Source organism: Phyllobates terribilis, unplaced genomic scaffold (assembly GCF_046119375.1).
Source record: "Phyllobates terribilis strain yellow unplaced genomic scaffold, ASM4611937v1 Scaffold_9__5_contigs__length_417890890, whole genome shotgun sequence".
Lineage (NCBI taxonomy): Eukaryota > Metazoa > Chordata > Amphibia > Anura > Dendrobatidae > Phyllobates > Phyllobates terribilis.
The window spans coordinates 109,940,958-109,968,354 of record NW_027362769.1 but is presented as its reverse complement, the minus strand read 5'-3'; the positions used below and the strand labels follow the sequence as shown (position 1 = coordinate 109,968,354).

The 27,397-nt window shown below is 45.9% G+C and overlaps 1 protein-coding gene across 1 annotated transcript in view; it reads right to left on the bottom strand.

Annotated features, from left to right (window-relative positions):
- LOC141161707 (dynein axonemal heavy chain 11-like) overlaps positions 1 to 27,397 on the bottom strand; it is a 1,128,345-nt gene that overhangs the window by 1,060,621 nt on the left and 40,327 nt on the right. The window contains exons 10-11 of the mRNA XM_073646926.1: positions 24,055 to 24,213; positions 18,219 to 18,302 (exon numbers count right to left, since the gene is read on the bottom strand). Of these exons, the coding sequence (XP_073503027.1) occupies positions 18,219 to 18,302; positions 24,055 to 24,213 (243 nt within the window). The remainder of the gene's footprint in view (positions 1 to 18,218; positions 18,303 to 24,054; positions 24,214 to 27,397) is intronic.

The following is a 27,397-nucleotide window of genomic DNA, read 5'->3' as shown; positions in this document are numbered from 1 at the left end:
TCACCTTTAGGCCGTAACTTGCCAGAGCTTCAAACACTTCCGCCAGGTGCTTCAGGTGGTCCTCGTAGGTCTTGGAGTAGACGATGACATCGTCCAGGTATAACAGGACCGTCTCAAAGTTCCGGTGTCCCAGACAGCACTCCATCAGTCGCTGGAAGGTTCCTGGTGCGTTGCAGAGTCCAAACGGCATGCAGGTAAACTCGCTAAGTCCCATCGGGGTGGTGAATGCGGTCTTCTCCCGATCCGCCTCTGCTACAGGAACCTGCCAGTACCCGCTAGTGAGATCCAAGGTGGAGAAGAAGTTAGCAGATTTTAAAGCAGCCAAAGACTCCTCTATTCTTGGTAAGGGGTACGCATCTTTGTGTGTGATACGGTTAATTTTCCGGTAATCTACACACATTCTCATGGTGTTGTCTTTCTTTTTGACCAAGACTAGTGGAGCTGCCCAGGGGCTACAGCTATCCCTGATTACCCCAGCCTCCTTCATGTCTCTAAGCATCCCCTTAGCGTGTTGGTAGTGTGCAGGGGGTACGGGCCGATACCTCTCTTTTATGGGAGAATGGTCTCCCGTGGGGATGTGGTGTTCTACCCCCTTGACTCGCCCGAAGTCTAACGGGTGTTTACTAAACACTCTCTCGTACTCTTGAACCACCCGGTAGACTCCCTGTTTCTGGTGGGAGGGAGTGGAGTCAGTACCCAAATGTAGTTGCTGACACCAATCCTCCATTATTTTCTCAGAGCCGTTACCTTCCTCCGGATGAGATGGAGGCAAGGGTTCCACAGACTGTATAGAATTTTGGTTGATAGTATATAATTTGGCTAGCGTAGCATACCGGGGCAGGTATACTTCCCTTTTCCCAATATTTATTATGCGAACGGGTACCCTCCCATGGCGTACGTCAACTACCCCCCGGGCTGTCAAAATGGTGGGCCTACTGTCTGAGTAGACTGGCTCTACCATGGCCTGGTAATCTCTACCTCTCAGACCAATAGCTGCCCGGCACCAAATCATCATTTCACTTTTCGGGGGCATGGCAATAGGGAAAGGGTCACACATTCTTACGCTACCAATCTCACCGCCGGAGAGTTCCACTTGTTGCCGTCGCATCAGTGCCCGGATCTCTTTCTGGAGCACTCGCTGCTGGCCGGAGCTGGCGTTCTTGGCAACCTGCTGTAAAATGAAAATCACCTCTGCAAGACAATTTTCAATCACATTAGTTCCTAGAGTTATCTTTGGGTGACTCTCGCGCTTGTCAATGTCCACAATGATCAGTCCCTGTGCTGCCAGTTCGACTCTACCGATTTTAATGGTCATCTCTTTAAATCCGATCTGCGGCACGGGTTGACCATTGCTGGCAATAATACTCAAGTCGTCGTCAGGGTAGCGGGTTATATCCGAGTCATTCCAGTACTGCTTGAAGAGCACGTACGGGATGGTGGTGACCTGTGACCCGGTGTCCAGTAGGGCACTCATAGGAATGCCATCCAGTACCACAGGCAAGACTGGACGTCCTCCCACATATTTGTCGCGCCAGCTCGATGGGCCTGGTGATCTTTTTCCTGGGGGTTGGCCCTCTACCCCAGGTTGTGCCAGTTTAAAGGACAGTACCTTGCCATATGTCCGGGTTGATTGCAGCGGCGGCAGATGGGTTGTCCGTCCTCGTTGTATCGGTCGCTGGGTCTTCCTCTGGCCGGTGGGGTCCTCCTTGGTCGACGCCACGGGATGTCCTCCGGTCCGGATGCCAGCTGGATCTTCCCTGGAGTGGAAACCTGTAAAGACTGCACAGTTCGGGTTAGCGCAGCAACGCTTTTAGCTAGCTCTTGGACCTGATGGTGCAGGTCCGGAGCTGGGTCATTGTTCAAAGCCTGCGCGTCAGCTCCCACAGGCCCTGTCGACAAGGGCGCCGCCTCCTGGTGGTAAGTGATAGCTGGGCGCCTGTGGGTCACAACGCCACCCGGTGCCGGTTCTCGGAGCACCCGGATGGCTCTGTCCTTGAACTGTGCAAAGTCCAGATGAGGATCCTGTAAGGCTATGGCCCGCAACTGGGTTCGGTGGACATTGCAATATAGTCCCTCTATAAATTGTTCGGTCAACAGCCTGTCCTCGTTTCCCACGTTGTCGGGGTCGGTCTGCTTAATGGCTCTCAGGGCCTCTTGTAGGTTTAGTGCATAGTCCCTTATACTCTCATGTGCTCGCTGCTTGCACCCATAGAATCTAAGCTTAATCTCGGCTGAGGTGCGGGTATCAAAGGTGTCCCTCAGCCGGGTTAGTATCCCCGCGACAGTCCTCCTCCCAGGTGGCCAGGACTTTACCTCCCTTTGGGCTGCCCCGGTTAGTTGGGCCACCAGGATGCTCACTTTTTGCTCTTCTGTGAGGGGGTACACCTGGAAGAGGCTATCCAGCTTTTCTCTAAAGTCATTCAGGGTATGTGACTCCCCTGAGTATTGGGGTAGCCAGGCTGCTCCCGGGATATAGGGCATGGTAAAAGGCATGACTGCAGCAGCGCTGGCGCTGGCGGGGGTTGAGGCAGTGAAGCTCTCCTCCGTATCCGACATCTTCCTCCCCCCTAGTGGACCGTGGCCTACCTTGCGATGATCCTCTTCCGTAGGCCGCGGCTCCGCAGTGGATCGTCAGGGTTGAGGACCTTCCGTCGCGCTCCTGTGACGTCAGCGTCTGCTGGGCTCCTTCCAGGACCTTACGCGACGTCTGGACGTGAGGCGGGGCTTCAGTTCTCGCGCGCTTTTGGAGTCCACGCCCCTCTTCTTCCCGCGCGGCGTCTTCAAGATGGCGTCAAACGGCGGGAAAACTCCACGGAAGGCGGGAAGAAGGCTGAAAATGGCGTCGGATGGCGGGAAAACTTCACGGATGGCGGGAATCTTCACCACTGGTAAGTTTGAACAGTCTTTTTCAGGCACGCAGTACCCGGTGGTTGCGGGCACGAGATCCTGCCGACTACGCCAAAAGTTGACGCGCCCCTGGGCCTGCTGTGTCGTGCGGCATCGCGCGCACGGGGGAGGGCTTACCCGGAGCCGGATCCGATGGGAGCAGTAGTCTCGTGGCGGTGACCCGGTCCGTGCCCAGGGTGTCAAACTGCGTGGCGGTATATTAGCAGTAGATGTTGGACGACTACGCCACCCGTTGAATGCAGCTATGGAGCTGCCGCTGCAGGGCAGACCGCTGAGGCCGGTGGTACGATTGTGCAGCGTAGATGGTATAACCCCCAACGGGAGGGGTATGGCCTCAGGGCAGCCGACGTGGATGATGGGGGTAGCAGGAACCACTCAGAGACGATGCGGTGTAGTTCAGGGTCTTTACTGGTGATAAAGATAGACCCTCCCGGAGTACTGGCTAGCGATCGGGGCCTGGTCAGTCTTTGAGCAGATGGGATCTCCCCTGGCCAGGCGGAGTTGTAGGCCTCCCCAACTAAATGTACTCTTCTGGCTACCTTGCTAGAGGCGGGTAAAAGTAGCCCACGTCCCTGAGTGTACCGTGTGGTGCTCACCCGTATGGCCGGTGACTCGGGGCCTTCTAGTGGCTTCCGCTCCATGACGGCGGTGCTGGTCCCATGCGTGTGACCGTGCCTTCGGGTTTCTTGGCCAGAGGACCTGAAATCCCCTGCCGGTCGGTTTCTGCTGCTGGGTCTGGGTTAATCCCCACAGCCTCGGACTCCGGGTCCGGTGGTAACTCTTCAATCAGGGCGAGCTCTTCAGCTGCCAGCCCCTGATTCCTTTTAGCACTGCTCCCACAGAGCTCCTGATCTCTCTTTCCTATAGCTGCTTCTCTTCTTCTCAACTCTTCTTCTCTACTCTACTCCCTAACCCTGCCTCAGCCCCAGCTTTATATAGGGGAAGTTCTTCCCCTCCCAGGACTGGGCAGGAGGTGTGGCATGCATAGGATTCCTGACCAAGAGACCTCCCACCTGCTCTCAGACATAACATTGCTATTACTGTGGAGACCAGACCCCTGGGGTGCCACACAACCTCATCATCATCACCCTGTGCGTTATCACACCCGTCGTCCTCAGAGCCAACCTGTTCCTGCCCTGACAAAAAACTAAAGTTGTCGCTCCAATCAGGTATTTGAGTCTTATCATCGTCTTCCTCATTGTCTCCACCAACAGGAGTTACAGTTTGGGAATGAGGGTCTACATTATGGTCAGAACCTTCTGCGTCTGGTCCTGGATCCGACTCATAAAGATTCTGGGCATCAGTGCAGATCATTTCCTCGTCTGGATTCACAGAAGCGCTGGAGTCGACCTCTGATTCCCAGGCTATAGTATGAGTAAACAGCTCTGCAGACTCAACCATCTGTTCTACCTCATACTCAGACGGGCAGCTGGTGATTTGGGAGCTGTGAGGAAGCAAGTGCGATTGGGGTGACACCTTTGAGGACTGGAGTATTTGTGATGTTGAAGTTGATGTGGAGGAGAGCCCACTTAAAGGAGCACTTGATATCCGTTGAAGCACCTGCTGTTTTTGTGCCTCATCTGGAATTTGTAGCGATTGGCGTGGCCGTAAGAAAGGGATCTTATCACATTGTCCGCTAAAAGAAGTAGACATTTTAGTTTGGCTGGAAGATGGTCTTTCTTCTGCAGATGTTACTGTTGCTTTAACACCTACCCCACGGACACAACCTTTTTTCCCCTTCCCAACACGCCTATTCCGCTTTCCACCAGCAGCAGGCCTTTTTCCACTCATTTTGGTGGTTAACTAATTCACAACTCTGGAGTTGTTTGCACAAAAAAACAATGGATGGGAACCGAGCAGAGCTGAGTGGCCAAACTGTGGTATTAGGCCAAAACTATTGGCTGGGTTAGATGCAGAAAAAAATTATATTCAATTTGCAACCTGATGGAGGTCTGTATAGATGGATTAATAGAACAAGTCCCACACACAGCTAGAAGCCCAATATTTTTTCAGAGGTAGATGCAGAAAAAAATATATTCAGTTTGCAACCTGATGGAGGTCAGTATAGATGGACTAATACAACAAGTCCCACACACAGCTAGAAGTCCAATATTTTTTCAGAGGTAGATGCAGAAAAAAATATATTCAGTTTGCAACCTGATGGAGGTCTGTATAGATGGATTAATAGAACAAGTCCCACACACAGCTAGAAGCCCAATATTTTTTCAGAGGTAGATGCAGAAAAAAATATATTCAGTTTGCAACCTGATGGAGGTCTGTATAGATGGATTAATAGAACAAGTCCCACACACAGCTAGAAGCCCAATATTTTTTCAGAGGTACATGCAGAAAAAAATATATTCAGTTTGCAACCTGATGGAGGTCTGTATAGATGGATTAATAGAACAAGTCCCACACACAGCTAGAAGCCCAATATTTTTTCAGAGGTAGATGCAGAAAAAAATATATTCAGTTTGCAACCTGATGCAGGTCTGTATAGATGGATTAATAGAACAAGTCCCACACACAGCTGGAAGCCCAATATTTTTTCAGAGGTAGATGCAGAAAAAAATATATTCAGTTTGCAACCTGATGGAGGTTTGTATAGATGGATTAATAGAACAAGTCTCACGCACAGCTAGAAGCCCAATATTTTTTCAGAGGTAGATGCAGAAAAAAATATATTCAGTTTGCAACCTGATGGAGGTCTGTATAGATGGATTAATAGAACAAGTCCCGCACACAGCTAGAAGCCCAATATTTTTTCAGAGGTAGATGCAGAAAAAAATATATTCAGTTTGCAACCTGATGGAGGTCTGTATAGATGGATTAATAGAACAAGTCCCACACACAGCTAGAAGCCCAATATTTTTTCAGAGGTAGATGCAGAAAAAAATATATTCAGTTTGCAACCTGATGGAGGTCTGTATAGATGGATTAATAGAACAAGTCCCACACACAGCTAGAAGCCCAATATTTTTTCAGAGGTAGATGCAGAAAAAATATATTCAGTTTGCAACCTGATGGAGGTCAGTATAGATGGACTAATACAACAAGTCCCACACACAGCTAGAAGCCCAATATTTTTTCAGAGGTAGATGCAGAAAAAAAATATATTCAGTTTGCAACCTGATGGAGGTCTGTATAGATGGATTAATATAACAAGTCCCACACACAGCTAGAAGCCCAATATTTTTTCAGAGCTAGATGCAGAAAAAAATATATTCAGTTTGCAACCTGATGGAGGTCTGTATAGATGGATTAATAGAACAAGTCCCACACACAGCTAGAAGCCCAATATTTTTTCAGAGGTAGATGCAGAAAAAAATATATTCAGTTTGCAACCTGATGGAGGTCTGTATAGATGGATTAATAGAACAAGTCCCACACACAGCTAGAAGCCCAATATTTTTTCAGAGCTAGATGCAGAAAAAAATATATTCAGTTTGCAACCTGATGGAGGTCTGTATAGATGGATTAATAGAACAAGTCCCACACACAGCTAGAAGCCCAATATTTTTTCAGAGGTAGATGCAGAAAAAAATATATTCAGTTTGCAACCTGATGGAGGTCAGTATAGATGGACTAATACAACAAGTCCCACACACAGCTAGAAGCCCAATATTTTTTCAGAGGTAGATGCAGAAAAAAATATATTCAGTTTGCAACCTGATGGAGGTCAGTATAGATGGACTAATACAACAAGTCCCACACACAGCTAGAAGCCCAATATTTTTTCAGAGCTAGATGCAGAAAAAAATATATTCAGTTTGCAACCTGATGGAGGTCTGTATAGATGGATTAATAGAACAAGTCCCACACACAGCTAGAAGCCCAATATTTTTTCAGAGGTAGATGCAGAAAAAAATATATTCAGTTTGCAACCTGATGGAGGTCTGTATAGATGGATTAATAGAACAAGTCCCACACACAGCTAGAAGCCCAATATTTTTTCAGAGCTAGATGCAGAAAAAAATTATATTCAATTTGCAACCTGATGGAGGTCAGTATAGATGGACTAATAGAATGATGCTATGCCCAAAAGATTTTACTTCACTAGGTGCAGTAAAAAAATTGGTATTCTATACACAGGTGGTGTATCTTGCAACACAGATAGGCTACTCCACTGACTAACACACTCTGCAATAGGCCAAAAAGGATTAGCTTTGCTAGATTCAGCCAAATGCTGTGAAAAAAACTTGCACAGCACTGGCACAGACCTGCCTGGCAAAAACTGATAGGAACTGATGTAACCTAGTCCTGAAAAGGACTCCAATTACAATTAGTCTTTACTCCCACAATCTATCTATTTAAGAGCACAGACCTGCCTGATAAAAGTCGTAGGAAATGCTGTAACCTAGTCCTTAAAAGGACTGCAATCACAACTATTCCCTACTCCCAAGCTACCTGTAGATTTGTGCGAAAATTGGCTTGTAATTAACAAGGTATAGCGCACACAGCAACAGCGGTGCCGTCTAACACGCAGCTGCAGCAGTGAGAAAATGGTGGCGACGGGGAAAATGGCTGGGTCTTATAGGGCAAGGACATGTGACATACACTGCCAATGACACATGCACTTGCTTGTGTGAAAAAAAGCACTTCGCTCCGTGTGTGCGCTGCTGATAGGCTGACAGATTGCACCTCCCCACTGCAAATGCGGGAAAGAGAAAAAAAAATGGAGATCTTCATTGTTCCTGCAGAGATCCATCCCCTGCCCCTCCCCCCACCCCGCTGTACACTCAAACTGCGTATTAACATTAATTTTCATCATTACTGAGAAAAAATCCACTTATGATTTTGGTGCACGAACAGTTATCGAACATAACCTCGAACAGCCGAATTTTTCTCAAATTGTTCGTGTTCGCCGAACGGCTCGAACACCGCCCAAAACAGCTCGAATTTGAGATTGGCGAACAGTTCGAGTAGAACAACGCTCATCTCTAGTCAGCACCTGCTCCGGGTATCCATGGGGCCTGCAGAAGTACGCCTGAAACGTCTTCGCCGCAGTTTCTGCCGTCAGATCCTTGACGGGGGCGACCACCGGGAACCGGGAGCAGTGATCCACCATGGTCAGGGCATAGGAATATCCCGACCTGCTGGGTGACAGCTTGACATGATCCAGGGCCACGATCACCAAGGGTCGAGTTGTCTTGATGGGTTGCAGGGGTGCCTTCTGGCTGCTGTAGTCTTTTCATCATACCATCTCATGGGTCCTCGGGTTGACGTACCTTCGGCACAGCTTCTCCCTATAGATGAACAGCCGGCTTCTCTCATTCCACAGTTGCTTGGCATGTGGAGACGCGTCCTTCTCCAGGGAGGAACCTTCCTAGGTTATCATTTCTTTGATACGACTGATAACCGGGTCGCTGTCCTGGGTCTCCTTCCAGCTGTGGTGAGGCAAAGGGTTTAACGTCTTACCGCGATGCCTCCTGGAGGCTCGTTGCTCGTGGACCATTCCATTACGGTGGAAGGCAGGTAGCTCAATCTCCTCCAGGTCATCCACTTCTTCAGTGTCCGACTGGTGAGACATCCTGGACAGGGCATCGGCATTGGCATTCTTGCGGCCTGCCCGGTACTTAATGGTGAACTGGTAGTTTGACAGACGATCCATCCATCGTTGTTCCATGGCTCCTAACTTGGCTTTTTCCAGATGAGTCAAGGGGTTATTATCAGTGTAGGCAGTGAACTTACTGGAGGCTAGGTAGTGCTTGAACAGCTCGGTGATGGCCCAGACCAGGGCCAGGAACTCCAACTTGAAGCTGTTATAGTTCTCTGGGTTCCTCTCGGTCGGGCGGAGCTTCCTGCTTGCATAGGCGATCACCTTCTCTCGGCCATTCTGCTGCTGACTTAACACAGCTCCTAATCCCTCGTTGCTGGCATTGAGGCTACAGGGTCCACAATCCCGGCACCATCTCTCTATGGAACTGCGCATTCCAACCCAATAAAACCGACCTTTCAGCAGGGTTTCTAGCTTCTTCCAGCCAAAGTGCCCCGCTTGATCGTGGTAGGCCTCCAACACCATCTGGATGTCCGTCCTAGGCACTACGATCTGCAGTGTACAGCAGGAACGGTTGGCTGTAGTCAGGGTAGGCTAGGATCTCTTTGCCGGTCAGGATCTCCTTCATCACCTCAAAGGATTCAGCTTGCTCCTTACCCACTGGAACGGGGGGTTTCTGCCTCTCCCGGACTGTCCTACCAGGAGATCTTGCAAAGGCGCCGCTTTCTTGGTATAGTCCTTCACAAACCTCCGGTAATACCCGACTAGTCCCAGGAATTGACATACCTCCTTCAGGCTCTTCGGCTCCGGCCATTTCTGGATGGCAGTAACCTTCTCCGGGTCCGGTGCTACTCCTTCTGGACTGACGATGTGCCCCAGGTACTGTATCTTTCGCTTGAGCAGGTGGCACTTGGAGGGCTTCAGCTTCATCCCATACCGGGACAGCGACTCAAATACCTCTGCCAGGTGCTTCAAATGGTCGTCGTACGTTTTGGAGTACGCTATCACGTCATTCAGGTATAGCAGTACAGTCTCGAAGCTGCGGTGTCCCAGGCAGCACTCCATCAATCTCTGGAACGTTCCGGGGGCGTTGCAAAGTCCGAACGGCATACTGTTGAACTCGCCGAGTCCCATCGGGGTAGTAAAGGCCGTCATCTCCCGATCCTCCTCAGTAACAGCTACTTGCCAGTACCCACTAGTGAGGTCAAGGGTGGATAAGTAATTTGCAGACTTTAATGCAGCCAAGGATTCCTCTATACGGGGCAAAGGGTATGCATCTTTGTGTGTTATGCGATTTACCTGTATGTAATCTACACACATTCTCATGCTTCCATCCTTTTTCCTGACTAGGACCAGGGGAGCTGCCCAGGGACTACAGCTATCCCTTACTACTCCTGCCTTCTTCATGTCGTGCAACATCTCCTTCGCCTTCTGGTAGTGTGCTGGTGGTATGGGCCTGTAACGTTCTTTGATGGGTGGATGGTCACCTGTGGGTATATGGTGTTGTACCCCTTTTAATCCTCCCAAAGTCAAGTGGGTGTTTACTGAATACCTGCTCGTATTCCTGAACCACCCGGTGTACACCCTGTTTCTGATGGGCAGGAGTGGTGTCTGTCCCAACATGGAGCTGTTGACACCAATCCTTCACCTTGGTTCCCGGGTCATTATCCTCCACTTCGTCTGGTGAGGTTAAGGACTCCGCTGTGTGTATGGAGTTGTTATCTACTGTGTACAGTTTGGCAACAGTGGCGTAGCGTGGTAATCTAACCTCGTCCTCCCCATAGTTCAGAAGGCGTACGGGCACCCTCCCATTGCGTACATCCACTACCCCTCTGGCAGTCAAGAGTGTAGGTCTATGCTCCGAGCTAAGGGGCTCTACTACAGCCTGGTAGCTCCATCCTTTGAAACCTATTGCTGCTCTACACCAAATCAGCATTTCACTCATCGGGGGGATCACAATGGGTATCGGGTCTGTTACCCGTACATTACCAATTTCACCACCTGATAGCTTTACCTGTTGCTGGTACATAAGGGCTCGGATCTCTTTCTAGAGCACCCTCCTCTGCCCTGGTTTGGCAGTGTCGGCCATCTGTTGGAGTAAAAACAACACTTCTCCCAAACAGTTACTGACAATATTTGTGCCAAGTACCATATACAAGTCTGTATCATCAGGATTAGTCTCTACTACAATTAGTCCCTGGTCCTTCAGTTCCACTCTTCCCACCTTTACTGCCACATCCATAACCCCGACTAGGTTAAGGGAAGGCCATTGGAGGCATACACGGAAAGGTTTGGAGCTGGCGGGTGAAATTCATCTATTTACCAGAACCTTTTGTAGAGGACATCTGGCATGATGGTTACCTGAGATCCAGTGTCCAGCAGGGCAGATGTCGCGATGCCATCCAGCACAATGGACAGGAAAGGTCTTCCTCCCACGAACCGATGGTACCAGTTTGATGGGCCTGCTTGATTTACTCCTGGGTGTCGGCCCTCGGCCCCAGGGTTTGCTCGTTTAAAGGACAGTTCCGCACTGTGTGGCCTGCCTTCTGGCAGCGGTAGCAGATGAATTCTCCTGGAGGGTGACGTTGGTCGTTGGTCCTCCCCCGTGGTGGCGTTGTCCTCCTCCGGGGCGGCGTTGTCCTCCTACGGGGTGGCGTGGTCCTCCTTCTTCTTCTCATCCAGGGGACATCCTCAGGGCTGTCGGCGAGTAGTATCCTTCCTTCCGGCTCGGGCTCCTCCTGTAGCTGCAGGGTGCTCAGGACAGTGGCCAGGGTTTTACTTAGCTGACGCACTTCAGAGTGTAGGCTGTCCAGCTCGCTAGGGGGCACTGTTTGCATCTTTTTTTTGGCCATTAGTGAAAGAGCAGTGGGCGCTGCGGGCACTGGGGTGGCCCCACCCTGGTAACGTTGGACAGCAGTATCTGTTGTTTCCAGGGGCTGCAGACCCTTTATAGCCATGTCCTTAAGAGTGTCAAAGGTGGCATCTGGATGATCTAAGGCCCACCACCGTACAGTTCTGCTCTCCGCCTGGGACCTTAACCCCCGGATGAACTGTTCCGTCAGCATTTTATTTTCATCTTGTATGCTGGCTGGACTAACCTGTTTCAGGGCCAGCAGGGCTTCCTGTAAGCGCCAGGCATAGTCCCGGATACTATCCTCAGTTTTCTGGACACAGTGGTAGAACCTCATTCGGAGATCCGTCTTGGTGCGGTTTTCAAACACAGTCTGCAGTCTCTTAAAGATGATGGATACCGAATCTAGCACACCGCATATTCTTCTCTTGAATCCGGACAGGGTGTCCGGTTTGCCGTTATACTGGGGGAGCCTCTTCGCTCCAGGGATAGACGGCAGGGCCATAGGTAATAACGGGGTTATGACCCCTGTTGGTGGAGCGGCCGCTCCGGCCTGTGCAGCGCCGAGCGCAAGTTGGGCATCAGGAGCGTTAACCGGTGCTCCGGCGGCTTGCTGGTCGTCGGCCATTGTTGCGCCCCCCTAGTGAACCTGGAGCCTACCTTCTTCACTTTCTACCAGGTAGGCCGCAGCTCCACGGGCGACGGTCTTCTTCCAGGACCTTGCGTCGCTCGCGTCTGACGTCAGAGTGTCCTCCGGCTCCTTCCAGGACTTGACGCTTCCTGGTTCGACGTCAGGGGCGGGGCGTGTCCTCAACTTCACGCGCTTCTAGCGGTTACGCCTCTCCGATTCCCGCGGTTACGCCCCTCTTCTTCCCGCGCAGCAACAGGAAGATGGCAGACAATGGCGGGAAATCTCGGGAATGGCGGGAAAACTTCACCACAGTGAGTATCACAGTCTCTTAAGGCGCACAGTATCTAGTGGCAATGGGCACGGAATCCTGTTCGTGACGCCAAAGCTGACGCGCCCCCTGGGCCGTGGGGTACTCGACAGCCGGGCCTCTGGTTGCCGGTATAGGGGATATCACGGTGGCTGGCCCAGTCCATGACCCAGGGCGGTCAGTAAAAGGGGGATTATATAGGGGATTTGGAAAGTTCGTGACGCCACCTGCGGAATGCGGCTAAGGGGTGCTGTCCTCTGAGGCAGATGGTAGGGCAGCTTGGGATGGAATGGCTCCCCACAGGTGGAGCGGGCCTCAGGGCAGCGTGGGGTGTACTGGATGGTGGTGCAGGGCGGAGATGGCAGGATGGTCCCGGAGGAAAGATGGACGCTCACACGGGGGTAAGCTTCAGTACCTTTACTGGTGATGCTGCAGGCACGGTCCAGGGTACTCCAGGTGAAGGGCACACTTCTGGACTCTCCCCGATGAGCGGGTATAGGGCCTCCTGATCCGTTGCTTTTTCGCTAAGCTTCTGGCCTGCCTGGAACTAGGCCTAGCTTGGTTACTGTCTCTCTTGGCACCTGCTGACCTGGTGGTAGGGCCTTCTCTTTGGAGATCACTCTCCCTGGACGCTGGGACCTCCGTGACTCCTAGCCCTGGTACTGTAATCAGTGTTTGGTGAACCTGGGACCTGTAGTCCTCCAGGGGTTCCGGTGGTTCCTACTGGGTATAAGGAGTCCCTGTAGGCGCGGACCCGGTGTCCGGTATATATATCGGGGTGAGCCTGGTATGCTCCTCTGCCCCCTCACTACTTCTTCCTTCTCCTCTTACCTTCAGCCCACTCAAGGCCCTCACTAGGCTTTCACACGTGCTGTAGGCCTTGGCTCGCCTAAGCACTGCAGCCAGCTTGCTGCTCTTCACTGCTCTCTGAGCGTCAGCATGCTCCCTGCTCAACTCTGAGCTGTGTTCCTCTCTGTCTCTGAACACTAAACTGAAACTAACTGAGCTGCCTGGCTCCACCCTCCCTATATATATGTCCCTAACGGGCTCCCTCTGCTGGTCTGAGTTGGTAGTGTGGAGGTGTGTGAATGTGTGAGGGCCTCTTGTGGAGAAGTCCATCCATGCACCCTTCTGGGTTCTGTGGCACCACTGCGCAGCAGGGCGCCACATCACGTTTTCCTAAATCTGACTTGGTCAAATAGCTTGACCCTGTCCAAACTCACATTCATTTTGCGTTGTAACCACAGCTGCGGCTGTCATTACAATGCACACCAGCGGGTTCAATATGTTTCTATGCACATTCTGGGGGACGCATAATGACTCTCGTATATGATTCCCCTCACTGTCTCACATCGGATGGAGAGAAAACGGTCATGTGACCCCTACCTTTAGGCTCCATCTGGCACCAGGACCCAGGTGTAACTGCTACCTCTGCACCCCTTCCATAAAGAACATTATTGAAAGCATACATAGGCTTTATTCACACCACTTTGGGGTATGCATTAGCAATTTTTCTTTTCTAAAAAATACTCAACTGTAGACAATAAATGTATGCAATCGCATGCCAATAGAGTTGTATATGTCCATCATTGGTTTTCCTAGAAAAAAATTGTATATGTCTATTGAATGAAATGGTAGATTATACTAGAGATAAGCGGATCTGACAAAATTAGAATTCGCCAAAATGCGAGGATTTTCCCAAGAAATTCGATTCACAGCCAAGTTCTTTTCCACTAACTGAATGTTCCTTATTATGATCTACAGAACTCCAAAGCATGATAAATGCAGAATGTAAAAAACAAACAAAAAAAATAAATAATGATTAAGGGTTTTTCTACCAAAACACATTACAGATTATTTTTCAATATGTGCACATTCTGCCAATTTTTTTATCCTATATAATTACAGGCTAGGAATTAACTACCTTCTTTTGGTGCTGGAGAACATCTCCTTTTGGACCACTGAGAGCTATTTGACTTGGAAGCCAGACCAGTGCAAACACTCAGACCACAGACTGTCTACCCTGGAAGTTTCCTGGGATATTTAGTTTGGGGGGTTTTTTTTACCTTTTGTTAGCAGTCTATGGTTCATCAAGATGGTGACAAGTTGGCTGCCACTTTGCAAAAAAAATTAAATTACAACATTTTTACAAATAACAAAAAATCTCTATTCTGGAGAATAAGAAAACAATTGAGTAGAATTTAATTTCACTTAAATAAATTTGCCTATCTCTAATTTATACTGTCAAAAACAGTATGCAGCTTTTACAGGAAATGTGTAATCAGAAAATGACCTATCATTTTAACCATCTTTGGTATCAAATGTATTTATGAAAAGAAAATTGTATTTTTTTATTTCCAATATCACTATCTATATAAAAAATGTAAAAAAAAAAAAACGCTCATGAAGTTTTCACACTGGCTGCTAGCCCTAATACTAAATTCCAACTTCCTGTCCTGTACAGATAACTTTCAGCAGTCTCATTATCATCACAGAAAAGATATTAATGAAAGGTAACAGCTCTAAGTACAGTAGATATCACAGGATGCACCTTTTAGAGTAGGTGATGTCACAGCTCTCCTCCTCCTCCTCCCTTCACAGGATGCACCTTTTAGAGTAGGTGATGTCACAGCTCACCTCCTCCTCCTCCCTTCACAATGACCTTTGTCCCTATGACAGCATACTTAATTCAATAGGGTCTGTATCAGTTTATATCTGTCCAAATTACCAAAGTGAAGTAAGAGACTAATATTAGGTCTAGTGGCAAGTGTGGAAATTGCAAGATTATTTTATTTTTTAATATAGTAATATAAAAATTGAAAAATATATATAAAATGTAAAAAAAAATGCATTTAACATAAAAACCATGATTTAAACAATCTGTCATTTTCTGATGACTTGTTCACTTTCAAGCATGTCAAAAGAGTACTGTTGTGGCATAAGAAAAAAAAATCTATGGCTATGTCACAGGATAGAATTAAGAAACTTTTTCTTTCAAACTAATGCATAATTATGTAAATATGGTGTAAGGAGAGACTAAAGCTGACCATAGGCAAGTGACAAGTGTCCGTCGAGAGGTAATTTAGATTACAAGTCAATTTTTAGAGGAGATTCAACTTCCTTCAAACACTTTAATGGCATTTTTGTTTTCAGAGTAGAGAAACAGAAAAGAATAGGACAGCAACATTTCTATGTGATATTCTGCATTGCCACACAAAATTAATTGGACATTTTGGTGCAATGAGATCCAATATGGCTTACAGGATGTATTTTGTTCCTGTGTCAAAAAATGAAGGTAGCAGAAGTCTGAAATCCAAATAGTCAGTGTTGGACTGCGATGCCAAGGGCCCACCAGTAACCAACTCCAGGGCCCCACTTTTCAGCTACATGAAAATGTGACATTATCCTCAATCACAAATTTATATAACAATGAACTGGGCAGATTGTTAGATGAATAAGATGCTGCCTTTGTCTGTACATAGTGATTCAAGTATATTGTGCCAAGTACTGCTCATATAAGATGGTGGTGGCCCATCGGAGGATTCTTCGGTTCTCCTGTGGGCAAGTTCGAGCCTGCAAAATAGCTGATTTTACAATAGAAATACTTAATTACTGAGCATAAGAACCTAAGATAAAAACAAAATGAACAAATATCCTATAATAAGTAAATGAATAGTAATAGTACACGTAAATAACATAGGGTACTCAGTTAACACTGTTTTGAGCAAAAAAACATAAAAGCCATCCCACCGCGACAAGATGTACCCAATCGGGATGGTATCTAACTCTTGTAGTTCACCTCATTATGTGTCAGCAGACATCTAAATAGATAAGGGCAGACAGACGAGTGGCAGCACAGTCGGGGTCCGATCTGCTCTTCCCTTATCTATTTTTACATTTACTGACACATAGTGATATGAGCTACAAGAGTTAGGTACCTTCCCTATTGGGTGCACCTTGTCGCGGTGGGTTGGCTTTTTCACTTTTTCTTTTAATCAAAAACAGTGTTTACTAAGTACCTATGTTATTTCCATGTACAATTACTATTTATTTACTTACTACAGGGTATATGCTCATTTTGTTTTTATCTTTGGTTCTGTCTGTTAATGACCACAGTGTGCACTTATGCACTGCACTTATATCAACATACAGTGGGGAAAAAAAGTATTTAGTCAGCCACCAATTGTGCAAGTTCTCCCACTTAAAAAGATGAGAGAGGCCTGTAATTGACATCATAGGTAGACCTCAACTATGAGAGACAAAAGGAGAAAACAAATCCTGAAAATCACATTGTCTGATTTGGAAAGAATTTTTTTTTAAATTTTGGTGGAAAATAAGTATTTGGTCAATTACAAACAAGCAAGATTTCTGGCTCTCACAAACCTGTAACTTCTTCTTTAAGAGGCTCCTCTGTCCTCCACTCATTACCTGTAGTACTGGCACCTGTTTGAACTTGTTATCAGTATAAAAGACACCTGTCCGCAACCTCAAACAGGCACACTCCAAACTCCACTATGGTGAAGACCAAAGAGCTGTCGAAGGACACCAGAAACAAAATTGTAGCCCTGCAACAGGCTGGGAAGACTGAATCTGCAATAGGCAAGCAGCTTGGTGTGAAGAAATCAACTGGGGGAGCAATAATTAGAAAATGGAAGACATACAAGACCACTGATAATCTCCCTCGATCTGGGGCTCCACACAAGATCTCACCCTGTGGGGTCAAAATGATCTCAAGAACGATGAGCAAAAATCCCAGAACCACATGGGGGACCTAGTGAATGACTTGCAGAGAGCTGGGACCAATGTTACACAGGCTACCATCAGTAACACACTACGCAGCCAGGGACTCAGATCCTGCAGTGCCAGACGTGTCCCCCTGCTTAAGCCATTACATGTCCTGAAGTTTGCTAGAGAGCATTTGGATGATCCAGAAGAGTATTGGGAGAATGTCATGTGGTCAAATGAAACCAAAGTAGAACTGTTTGGTAGAAACACAACTCGGCGTGTTTGGAGGAGAAAGAATGCAGAGTTGCATCCAAAGAACACCATACCTACTGTGAAGCATGGGGGTGGCAGCATCATGCTTTGGGGCTGTTTCACTGCCAATGGACCAGGACGACTGATCCGTGTACATGAAAGAATGAATGGGGCCATGTATCGTGAGATTTTGAGTGCAAACCTCCTTCCATCAGCAAGGGCATTGAAGATGAAACGTGGCTGGGTCTTTCAGCATGACAATGGTCCCAAGCACACCGCCAGGGCATCGAAGGAGGGGCTTCGTAAGAAGCATTTCCAGGTCCTGGGGTGGCCTAGCCAGTCTCCAGATCTAAACCCTATAGAAAACCTTTGGAGGGAGTAGAAAGTCCGTGTTGCCCAGCGACAGCCCCAAAACATCACTGCTCTAGAGGAGATCTGCATGGAGGAATGGGCCAACATACCAGCAGCAGTGTGTGCCAACCTTGTGAAGACTTACAGAAAACGTTTGACCTCTGTCATTGCCCACAAAGGATATATAACATAGTATTGAGATGAACTTTTGTAATTGACCAAATACTTATTTTCCACCAAAATTTGAAAAAAATTTCTTTCCAAATCAGACAATGTGATTTTCAGGATTTTTCTCATTCTGTCTCTCATAGTTGAGGTCTACCTATGATGCCAATTACAGGCCTCTCTCATCTTTTTATGTGGGAGAACTTGCACAATTGGTGGCTGACTAAATACTTTTTTCCCCACTGTATGCTCCGGCTCATTTTTTGGGTTTTGATAAGATAAGATTATTGTAAGTGTTTCTACAATGTATAACCCTTTTTCACATGTAAAGCGCCATGGAATAAATGGCGCTATAATAATAAATAATAATAGTAATATATTAGAAAGTTTCTTATTTTCCCATGTACTTTTGATTTATGAACTACAAATTAAAACAACGGTTATTCTTTAAGAGACTGCAATCAAATAAGAATGATGTACTCATAAACCATGCCTTTACATACATAATTGATAATGGAATGTCTTTCTTTACCTTCGCAAATCTTCTCAACTCCATATCCATTTGTTCCACATTTATCTGTTTCCATGGCGTTTTCATCCAGTCTTTAATGCTTGTCTAATGCAAAAAGCAAAAAAATTGCAACTTTGTTTGGAACTGGGAAAATGTCACAATGTGGCATGTAATATTCCGTACTCGATAGTTATATAAAATCACGCTGTGTTAATAGAACTACAGGGAATATTATTTTTCCATATTGATACTTTTATATTCTCTATAAAATCTTCTAAACCTTCAGAATTCAGAAGAATTGAAAGTTCTGACAGTGTCATTTAAAGTAAATTGTTGACTATAATAATTTAATGATTTCAGTACATTTGCAGATGGTAGAAGTGTTACTCACTTAAAAGGGTGGTCCAAAGGCAAAGTATTTTTTCCTATCTGTTTAGTCCCATTATCTAAGCTATTTTCTAATATACTAGCATTAAAAATTCCCTACCGTTCCCTAACTACACTATCTAACTACTTTTGTATTTTTTTTCTCTACTTCCTGTCTGACAATTGGTTTGAGTATCCCCAGTGCATGCTGGGATACTCAAACAAAGCATCATCGGGGGGGAAGAGGCTGCAGTTATTGTCACAGCCCCTGCCCCCTCATCAGTAAGGCTCGTTTCAGGGGCGGTGCTGTTCCTGCTGTGTCCCTCATTGTCTCCCTTGCACGGTCCCCGACCATGCACAATCTCCCCTAGTGCCCTGTGCGATGAGCGCAATGTCCGGTCTGATGTCTGCTTAGCTGAATAGTAAGAAGCCAGCAGCAGAGCTCTTTGTTCTCCTTTATGCTGAACACAGTTCTTAATGACCTTGACTGTATGTTTGGGGTTCTTGTCCTGATGGTATTGCACGATGGATAAGTATCTGTCTGTATTTCTCAGCATTGAGGACACCATTAATTCTGACCAAATCCCACAACTCCATTTGCTGAAGTGCATCTCCAAACTTGCAAAGACCCTCCACCATGCTTCACTGTTCCTGCATACACTCATTATTGTACCGCTCTACAACTTATCAGTACATAACACCTGCTGCCATTTTTCTGCATCCCATTTCCTATGTTTACATGCATAGTTGAGTTGCTTGTCCTTGTTTCCATGTCAGTATGGATTTTGGCCGCAGTTCTTCCATGAAGACCACTTTGGCCAGACTAGCCTGAATAGTAGACACATGTAGCTGAGTCCCATCAGTTGCTGTCAGTTCTGAGTTGATGGCACTGCTGGACATCCTCAAAGGGAAGTAAACATGATGTGTCTTTCATCTGCTGTAATGTTTCCATGGCCGACCACTGTGAGTACCGTCATTAATGTTGCCTACTTCTTAGTGCCATATCTGAGACATACAGGCAGATACTTATCCATCATGTAATACCATCAGGGAGGCATCTGAGTGGCTCTATATTTATTTTCTAGCAGGACAAGAACCCAAAACATACAGCCAATTCCATTAAGAACTATCTTCACCGTAAAGAAGAACAAGGAGTCCTAGAAGTGATGATATGGTTCTCACGGAGCCCTGATCTCAAGATCATCGAGTCTGTCTGGGATTACATGAAGAGACAGGGGGATTTGCACAAGAGATATCAACAGAAGATCTGTGGTTAGGTCTCCAAGATGTTTGGAACAACCACCCTGCCTATTTCCTTTAAAAACTGTGTGCAAGTACAAGTGTACCTAGAAGAATTCATGCTTTGATGCTAGATATAATAAGTAAGCAGAATTTTGTACACCCATGTAATGAACTGTAAATCATTTGTATCTATAGTAATTATAAATGGCTATTACATACAGAAATTATCCATGTTTGATTCTACAAGATATGGATTGTTTTCCTATAATCTGAGTTTAACCAGAACTGCTTATGACGCGCCCCCTGGGCCATGTTGTTAGGGATACCCGGAGCCGGATCAGATGGGGGTTGTAGTCTCCGAGTGGCTGTGACCCGGTCCGTGCCCAGGGTGTCAAACTCAGTGTGCGGCAGTCCTGGTAGTTGTTGTTTCTGTGTCGACTACGCCACCCGTTGATTTGCGGTCAAAAGGCCGCCGCTGCAGGATGGTCCGCTGAGGCTGGTGGTGTGTGTGCAGCTGTGGTAGTATAACCCCCAACGGGAGGGGTATAGCCTCAGGGGGTCAGCCGTGGAGGATGGTGGTTGTGAAGGTGCAGCAAGGAGACTCAGAGGCATGAAATGCAGTTCAGGGTTTTTACTCACTGGTGTTGCTCGGGTCACTCTGCAGATCAGTGACCACCCAAGCCGTGCTGCGTCCACCAGGTCCTGGACTCGGCCAACTCCCGGGCAATTCTTGAGTATGGTCCTGAGCTCCTTTCTGACTCTCTCTTCTTCTGGCCGTTCCCACCAGGGATCCACCTCTGTCCAGCTCCCTCGGGCCTCTTAGTGGTTGAACCTTCTCTGGCTTCCCTGGCCCTACTCGTGGTGTGCCTTCCTGGTGGATTTGGTGAGGGTCGTGGCAGATCCTGCCCACGACCTCCGGTTCCTGGCTAAGGTGTGCTGTAGCCTCTGCCAGCTTGGGATCCGGTACCCTTTTGCCGACCCTTCACCCTTTTGTCCTTATTCTGGGATCTTGGGGTCCCCTCTCGTCCTGCGCCTCTGGGTCCCTCTTCCTTCTCCTCCGCTCTGCTTCTCAGGCTCTCAGACAGACTGTCTGACTGACTCACAGGCTGACTGACTGACCCTGATCTAAGATGGTGCCCACCTTATATACTCCCTCTATGTGTGAGCTCAGGTGACCAGCACCCAATGAGCTCCTAGCTTTACCCAGGCTGCTCCCCCTATCTGCCCCTACACCACTGGGATGTTCCACCCCCCTCCCACTCCAGCCAGGGACAGACACTGTCGTACCTGCACATATATCTGGTGGGAGTACCGTAGTTCTGTCCCCCGGAAATGGGATGTATGTAGTGCATGCAGCCTACTAGCTCAGTTCCATACTCCATCCTTACCCGGGAGTGGAATACCACACCTCTGGGTTGAGGTGCAATACCCCTGTAGCAGCCGAATCCTCAGGGTGCTACACTTATATCGATTTTGTGGCCTTTTTTGGCCGCTCCTCATGTTAACTTCGAATTACATCTAAAATCTTGCTAGCAGTGCAATTTCACACCAAGGTAATGACTATGCAATTATAGCAATAATGAAAAGCAAATAGCTAAACTTATCAACGTCAGTGTGTAATTGGCCAGAGCATGTTGATGTCAACTAATTTAGTAGAATCTCAGCAGCAACTATTTCTATGTAGTTTATTAATTGAAGATCATAAAACATCAGAAAATTAAGTGACCCGATTGTGGGACACGCACAACAGAAAAGAATTGTATATTACTAAGGCTAAGTTCACACAACCGTATAAAAATCGCCTGATTATCAGCCAGAAAATCCACATGATTTTTCATCTGTTGTCATCTGTTTTTACACATCAGCAGTTAATAAAATTTACAAGACCAAACACAGTTTCCTATGTGAATAATCAGAATGTTATATGGATAATCTGTATGGGATCCGATTTTCTTTAACGCACCCAAAGACTTGAATAGCTGAGTCTCATCCGAAATACGTAAAATAATAGTGCATGGTGCCTTTTTTCCCATGGACATTAGTTCTGTGTGAAAAAACGGTCATTCAAACAACCCAATTGAATAACATTGGTCCAAATGCTGTCCATGTAAGGTCAGTTTTCTTCGCGAACAGTACTCATATCGAAAATACAGTTATCTGAATATACCCTAAGTGCATTACAAATTGATTTTTAAAATGTCATTTTTTTAATAGGGTATATAAACTTTTGCAACCCCATACATAGTCTGATAGTTCTATTGAGCATTTATTTCACTGTGTTTTAGCTATATAACTAGAGGAAACAGATCCCACAATGTTTTTCTTAGTATACAATACTTTATTACCTTATATTACTTTACTCTCTTCCAAACACTATGTTGCAATGCTTTTCCAATGCTCAGTTTATGCTCCTTTAGAATCTGCTTTCAACTGCTGCTCAGCAATTTTCATACACTGCATTAAAATAATGGGAATTTCCCTATCTGAGAGCAGGGATTGTAAAGCAGAGAGGTAAAGTCCTTTACCCACACTGTTAGAATAACAATATAATGTACAGATCTGCCTGAGCAGCAGTTGAGTGGAGCTTCTAAAGGAACTTCAACTGGATATTTCGATGCACCTTGGTGTTTGGGAGAGAAAAAGGCGAAATCATGTAATAAAGTATATTAAAAAATTCAAAACTTTGCAATGCCTGAATGATAGCATTAAAAAAAAGTTTCATTACTATTGAAATGTTTTGCAGATTAGAGGGGGTTCAGGTCCTGAGACCCCCACCGATCACTCAAAACACAGCTGCGGAGCACTCACTTCATAGAATCATAGAATGGTAGAGTTAGAGGGGACCTCCAGGGTCATCTGGTCTGCTCAAAGCAGGATTCACTAAATCATCTCAGACAGATGTCTGTCCAGCCTCTGTTTGAAGACTTCCATTGAAGGAGAGCAGAAGCGGTCAGCTCCTACATGAGCATTGGCACAGAGCGTTGTGTACAGGCTCATAGAATTTCTATTGAGTTGGACACTACTGTGTGCATGGGCTTATGCAGTAGCTAAGAACTTCTGCTTGCTGAAGTGAGCATTTTGGACCATAGTCTTGAGAGATCCACAACCAACAATCTGCTGGATGCTTAATAGAATACAATATGTAAAAATAAAAAAACATTTGCAAGTATATGTACACTTCAAGCCGTCCATGTTCTACTGGAACAAGTCATTCAGGGATATCATAATTCCAGGGCAATCCAAAATGACCCGTTTACTGCAATTTTTAATCTTATTTTTAAGACAGATCCAGATACGACAAATCATAGGAAGGTGACGTGATCATGGTGATGTTGTCTTGCTTGGATGAAGACGTAAAGAAGGGTGAACAACATCCCTTGGCGAAAACATCATCTGTGATTCACAAGATTTAACTAGGATTTAATTTGATTATATTTGCTTACATGGTCTCCAGATCTACTGTGTAGAACTGATATCTACCACCATTTCATTACTGTATGGTGGTAATATTCAGCCTCATATGTGGCAAGCTTCAATGCACTTTGAGTTCTGACACCTTTCCATTATAGCCAGCATTAACTTTTTCGATCTCTTCTGTGGGACCCGAGCAGGCAGCTTGCCTTCACTGCACACACATCAGTGCGTCTTGAGCATCCATGATCCATCACTACTTTACTAGTTGTCCTTGTTTTGGACCATTTTTGGAAGGTACTAACCACTGCTTACCTGGAATGTTCCAAAAGACCTATTACTTTGGAGATGCTGAAAGCCAGCCATTAAGCCATCACAATATGATGTTTTATAAAGTCACTCAGATCCATACACTTGCCCAATCTTCATGCTGCCCCTGAGTAATCCACTTTTATCATTTTTCAAATTCACCATACGGTTCCAGAGATATGGGACTTTTTATTTAGTGCTAATTTTTATGGTATTTTTCAAGGGGCGTGGCTCACAGAATAATTATGCAGAGCAGCCAATATACATGCCTCCAGGGAACCATGTAAGCCACGCCCCCTTGACAAGACCATAAGAATCATTAAAAAGGCCCATATTTCTGAAACTGTATGGCGGATTTGAAAAAAGAAAAAAGCGGATTACTCAGGGAAGCGGCAGGAATAAAATTAGAGCAAAACCTGGGCACTTTTGAACTAGTGATAGATCCTCCTTAAATTCTAAACATAAAACTAGAATTTTTGGGATTCAGTTTTATTTTTTTTTTATTTTTTATTCATTAGTTTCACCTTACCCGTACAAATATTACCATATCCCATACAGACTTCAGTAAGATACTGGCAGCCCGGCACTGACGTAGTTGTTTATATTCTGGTATGCCGACTTCAAAAAGGTCTGCTGTGTCCTGCAGTTTTCTCATCTCATCTTCCAACCTTGAAATATTTCTGTGGGTCTACAAAAAAATATATAGTCACTCAGTCAATAGAAGCCGCATCTCAGTTGTGACAGTTTGTTTCCAAGAAGTGTGAATTATCTGCTGTTACACTTGACTACGTCTCGGAAAGTGCTTGTACTGTATTTACAGGGGATGATTCATTGCTTGGATTGCCGAAGTCCTACTTAACACTAACAGTTACAACACTGTCAAACGGTGGCTGGGAATTTCATCGACATGTTCCGGATGAGTGGTAGTAATTCATATCTCACTTCTTCCAAGACTATACAGAATATGGTTTTGTCTAGTAGCCAGAAAATAGTTTGATATCTAATGTTAGATTCTGTACGTGCTTCACTCTTTCTTTTTTTTCTTTAGGCAAAGAAAATGTGCTAACATTTGTCACATTTGACACACTACATTTTATAAATTTTTGATGTCTCCCTCTTCAGATTTTTAGGCTACTATCTCTGAAATACCAGCACACAGAAAAGTAAAAAAAACACCTTTGAACTTGTCAAAGACTTTTATTATAGTATTATTGTAGAGCATACCAGTACTAGACAAGTAAAACGCCAGGTAGATCAAAAACCAATAAAAGAATAAGTGTACACTTTAAAATATTTTTTTTTTCAATCATTATGAGACTAAACACGAGTAAATGTATTGTCCCACAAATTAAAGGGGTTGTCCACCTTTTGTGCAAATTTTTGCTTTATATTTAAATGCACGTAATTGGGACTAAAACTCTTTTTTGTAATTGGGTTTCATAAAAAATTGGCACCATTTGCTTTCTATAGCCTCTAAAGTGACTTGAGAAAGTATTCACCCCCCCCCCCCCCTTGACATTTTTCCTGTTTTGCTACCTCACAACCTGGAATTTCACTGTTTATTTTTGAGGGTTTGCATCAGTTCATGTAAAGAACATGCCTACAGCTGTGAACATTTGGTTTTCTTTTTATTGTGAAGCAAACAACAAATAGGACAAAATAGCTGAAAACTTCAGTGTGCATAACTATTCTTCCCCCTAAAGTCAGTACTTTGTAGAGCCTCCTTTTGCAGCAATTAGAGCTGCAAGTAGCTTTCCTCATGATTGCATACACCTGGCTATGAAGTTCAAAGCTCAATGAGGTTACAAAACCAAAAAAAGTGCTTTAGTAAGTCAGTAAAAAGTGGGTAGGAGTATTTAAAACAAGAAAATGCTAAGGGTGCCCATACTTATGCACCTGTCAAATTTTGTTTGAATGCAGATTGCACATTTTCTGTTAGTACAATAAACCTCATTTTAAGGCAGAAACATTACTGTGTCCAACAGTTATTACATATATCAAACTGAAACAGCTGTTGCAAAAACACCAATTTTTATAAAACATTAAGCTTAAGATTAATAGGGGTGCCCAAACTTTTTCATATAACTGTATGTCCATCCCTCATGTGGGAAGTGGTAGGAAGCGATGTAGAACAATTAATGACTCTAGTGATATCTTCGGTGGCCCCATTGACATGGCATTCTGACGGAAAGGCGTGGAGAGAGTGGTGCAACTTTGTGGGCAATAGGTCAGTAGTGTCATCTGATGCCATTCGTCATTAACGAGTATTTACTCCACCTTCACAGCATGGGCGTTTCAGGAATGGTTGCCAAGAACTGTCTATCTGGTTTGGCGTTTTATTTCTGCCTCCTCTGCTGGACCCGATATTACTAAGGATTTAGTCATCCACTAGGCCATCAAAGACTGAAGTAGAGGCCACATTTCTCTCAGTTTGCTAGTACCAGCGGTCTTGCACAGATGCTGTGGGAGTGGCCCGGCTCCAGGGCCATGTCTGTGACTGTGAAAGTGACGGCCATCAAACACACACCGGCGACCCTGCACAGCCACATGCCAGAGGAGCTGGATGGGAGACAGACGGGTGGCAGGTAAGCAAGGCTTGTTACCAGCTTCCCCAATCCCCATATTAAAAATATTTCTAATGTGTCTGTGTGTGTGCATGTCTGCGTACCATGTGTGTGTGCATGTCTACGTACCGTGTGTGTGCATGTCTGCATACCATGTGTGTGTGCCTGTCTGCGTACCATGTGTGTGTGCATGTCTGCGTACCGTGTGCGTGTGCATGTCTGCGTACTGTACAGTCATGGTCAAAAGTATTCAGAATGAGACAAATAGTAATTTTTCCAAAGTTTACTGCTTCATTTTTTGTAATGCCAATTTGCATATACTCCTGAATGTCAAAGAGTGACCAGCTTAACAGCAATTACTGTACTTGCAAAGTCAATATTTGCCCAGAAAATGAACTTTAACCCCCAAAACACATTTCAACATCATTGCAGTCCTACCTTATAAGGAGCAGCTAACATCGTTTTAGTGATTGATCCATTAACACAGGTGTGGGTGTTGATGAGGACAGGGCTGGCGATCAATCAGTCATGATTAAGTAAGAATGACATCACTGGACACTTTAAAAGGAGGCTGGTTCTTGGTATCATTGTTTCTCTTCAGTTAACCATGGTTATCTCTAAAGAAACACGTGCAGCCATCATTGCACTGCACAAAAATGGCCTAACAGGGAAGAGTATCGCAGCTACAAAGATTGCACCTCAGTCAACAATCTATCGCATCATCAAGAACTTCAAGGAGAGAGCTTCCATTGTTGTCAAAAAGGCTCCAGGGCGCCCAAGAAAGACCAGCAAGCGCCAGGACCGTATCTTAAAACTGTTTCAGCTGCGGGATCGGACTACCAGCAGTGCCGAGCTTGCTCAGGAATGGCAGCAGGCTGGTGTGAGTGCTTCTGCACGCACTGTGAGGCGGAGACTCTTTGAGCAAGGGCTGGTTTCAAGGAGGGTAGCAAAGAAGCCACTTCTCTCCAGAAAAAACATCAGGGACTGACTGATATTCTGCAAAAGTTACAGGGAGTGGACTGCTGAGGACTGGGGCAAAGTCATTTTCTCTGATGAATCCCCTTTTCGATTGTTTGGGACATCTGGAAAACAGCTTATTCGGAGAAGAAGAGGTGAGCGCTACCACCAGTCTTGTCTCATGCCAACTGTAAAGCATCCTGAAACCATTCATGTGTGGGGTTGCTTCTCAGCCAAGGGAATCGGCTCACTCACAGTCTTGCCTAAAAACACAGCCATGAATAAAGAATGGTACCAGAATGTCCTCCAAGAGCAACTTCTCCCAACCGTCCAAGAGCAGTTTGGCGCCCA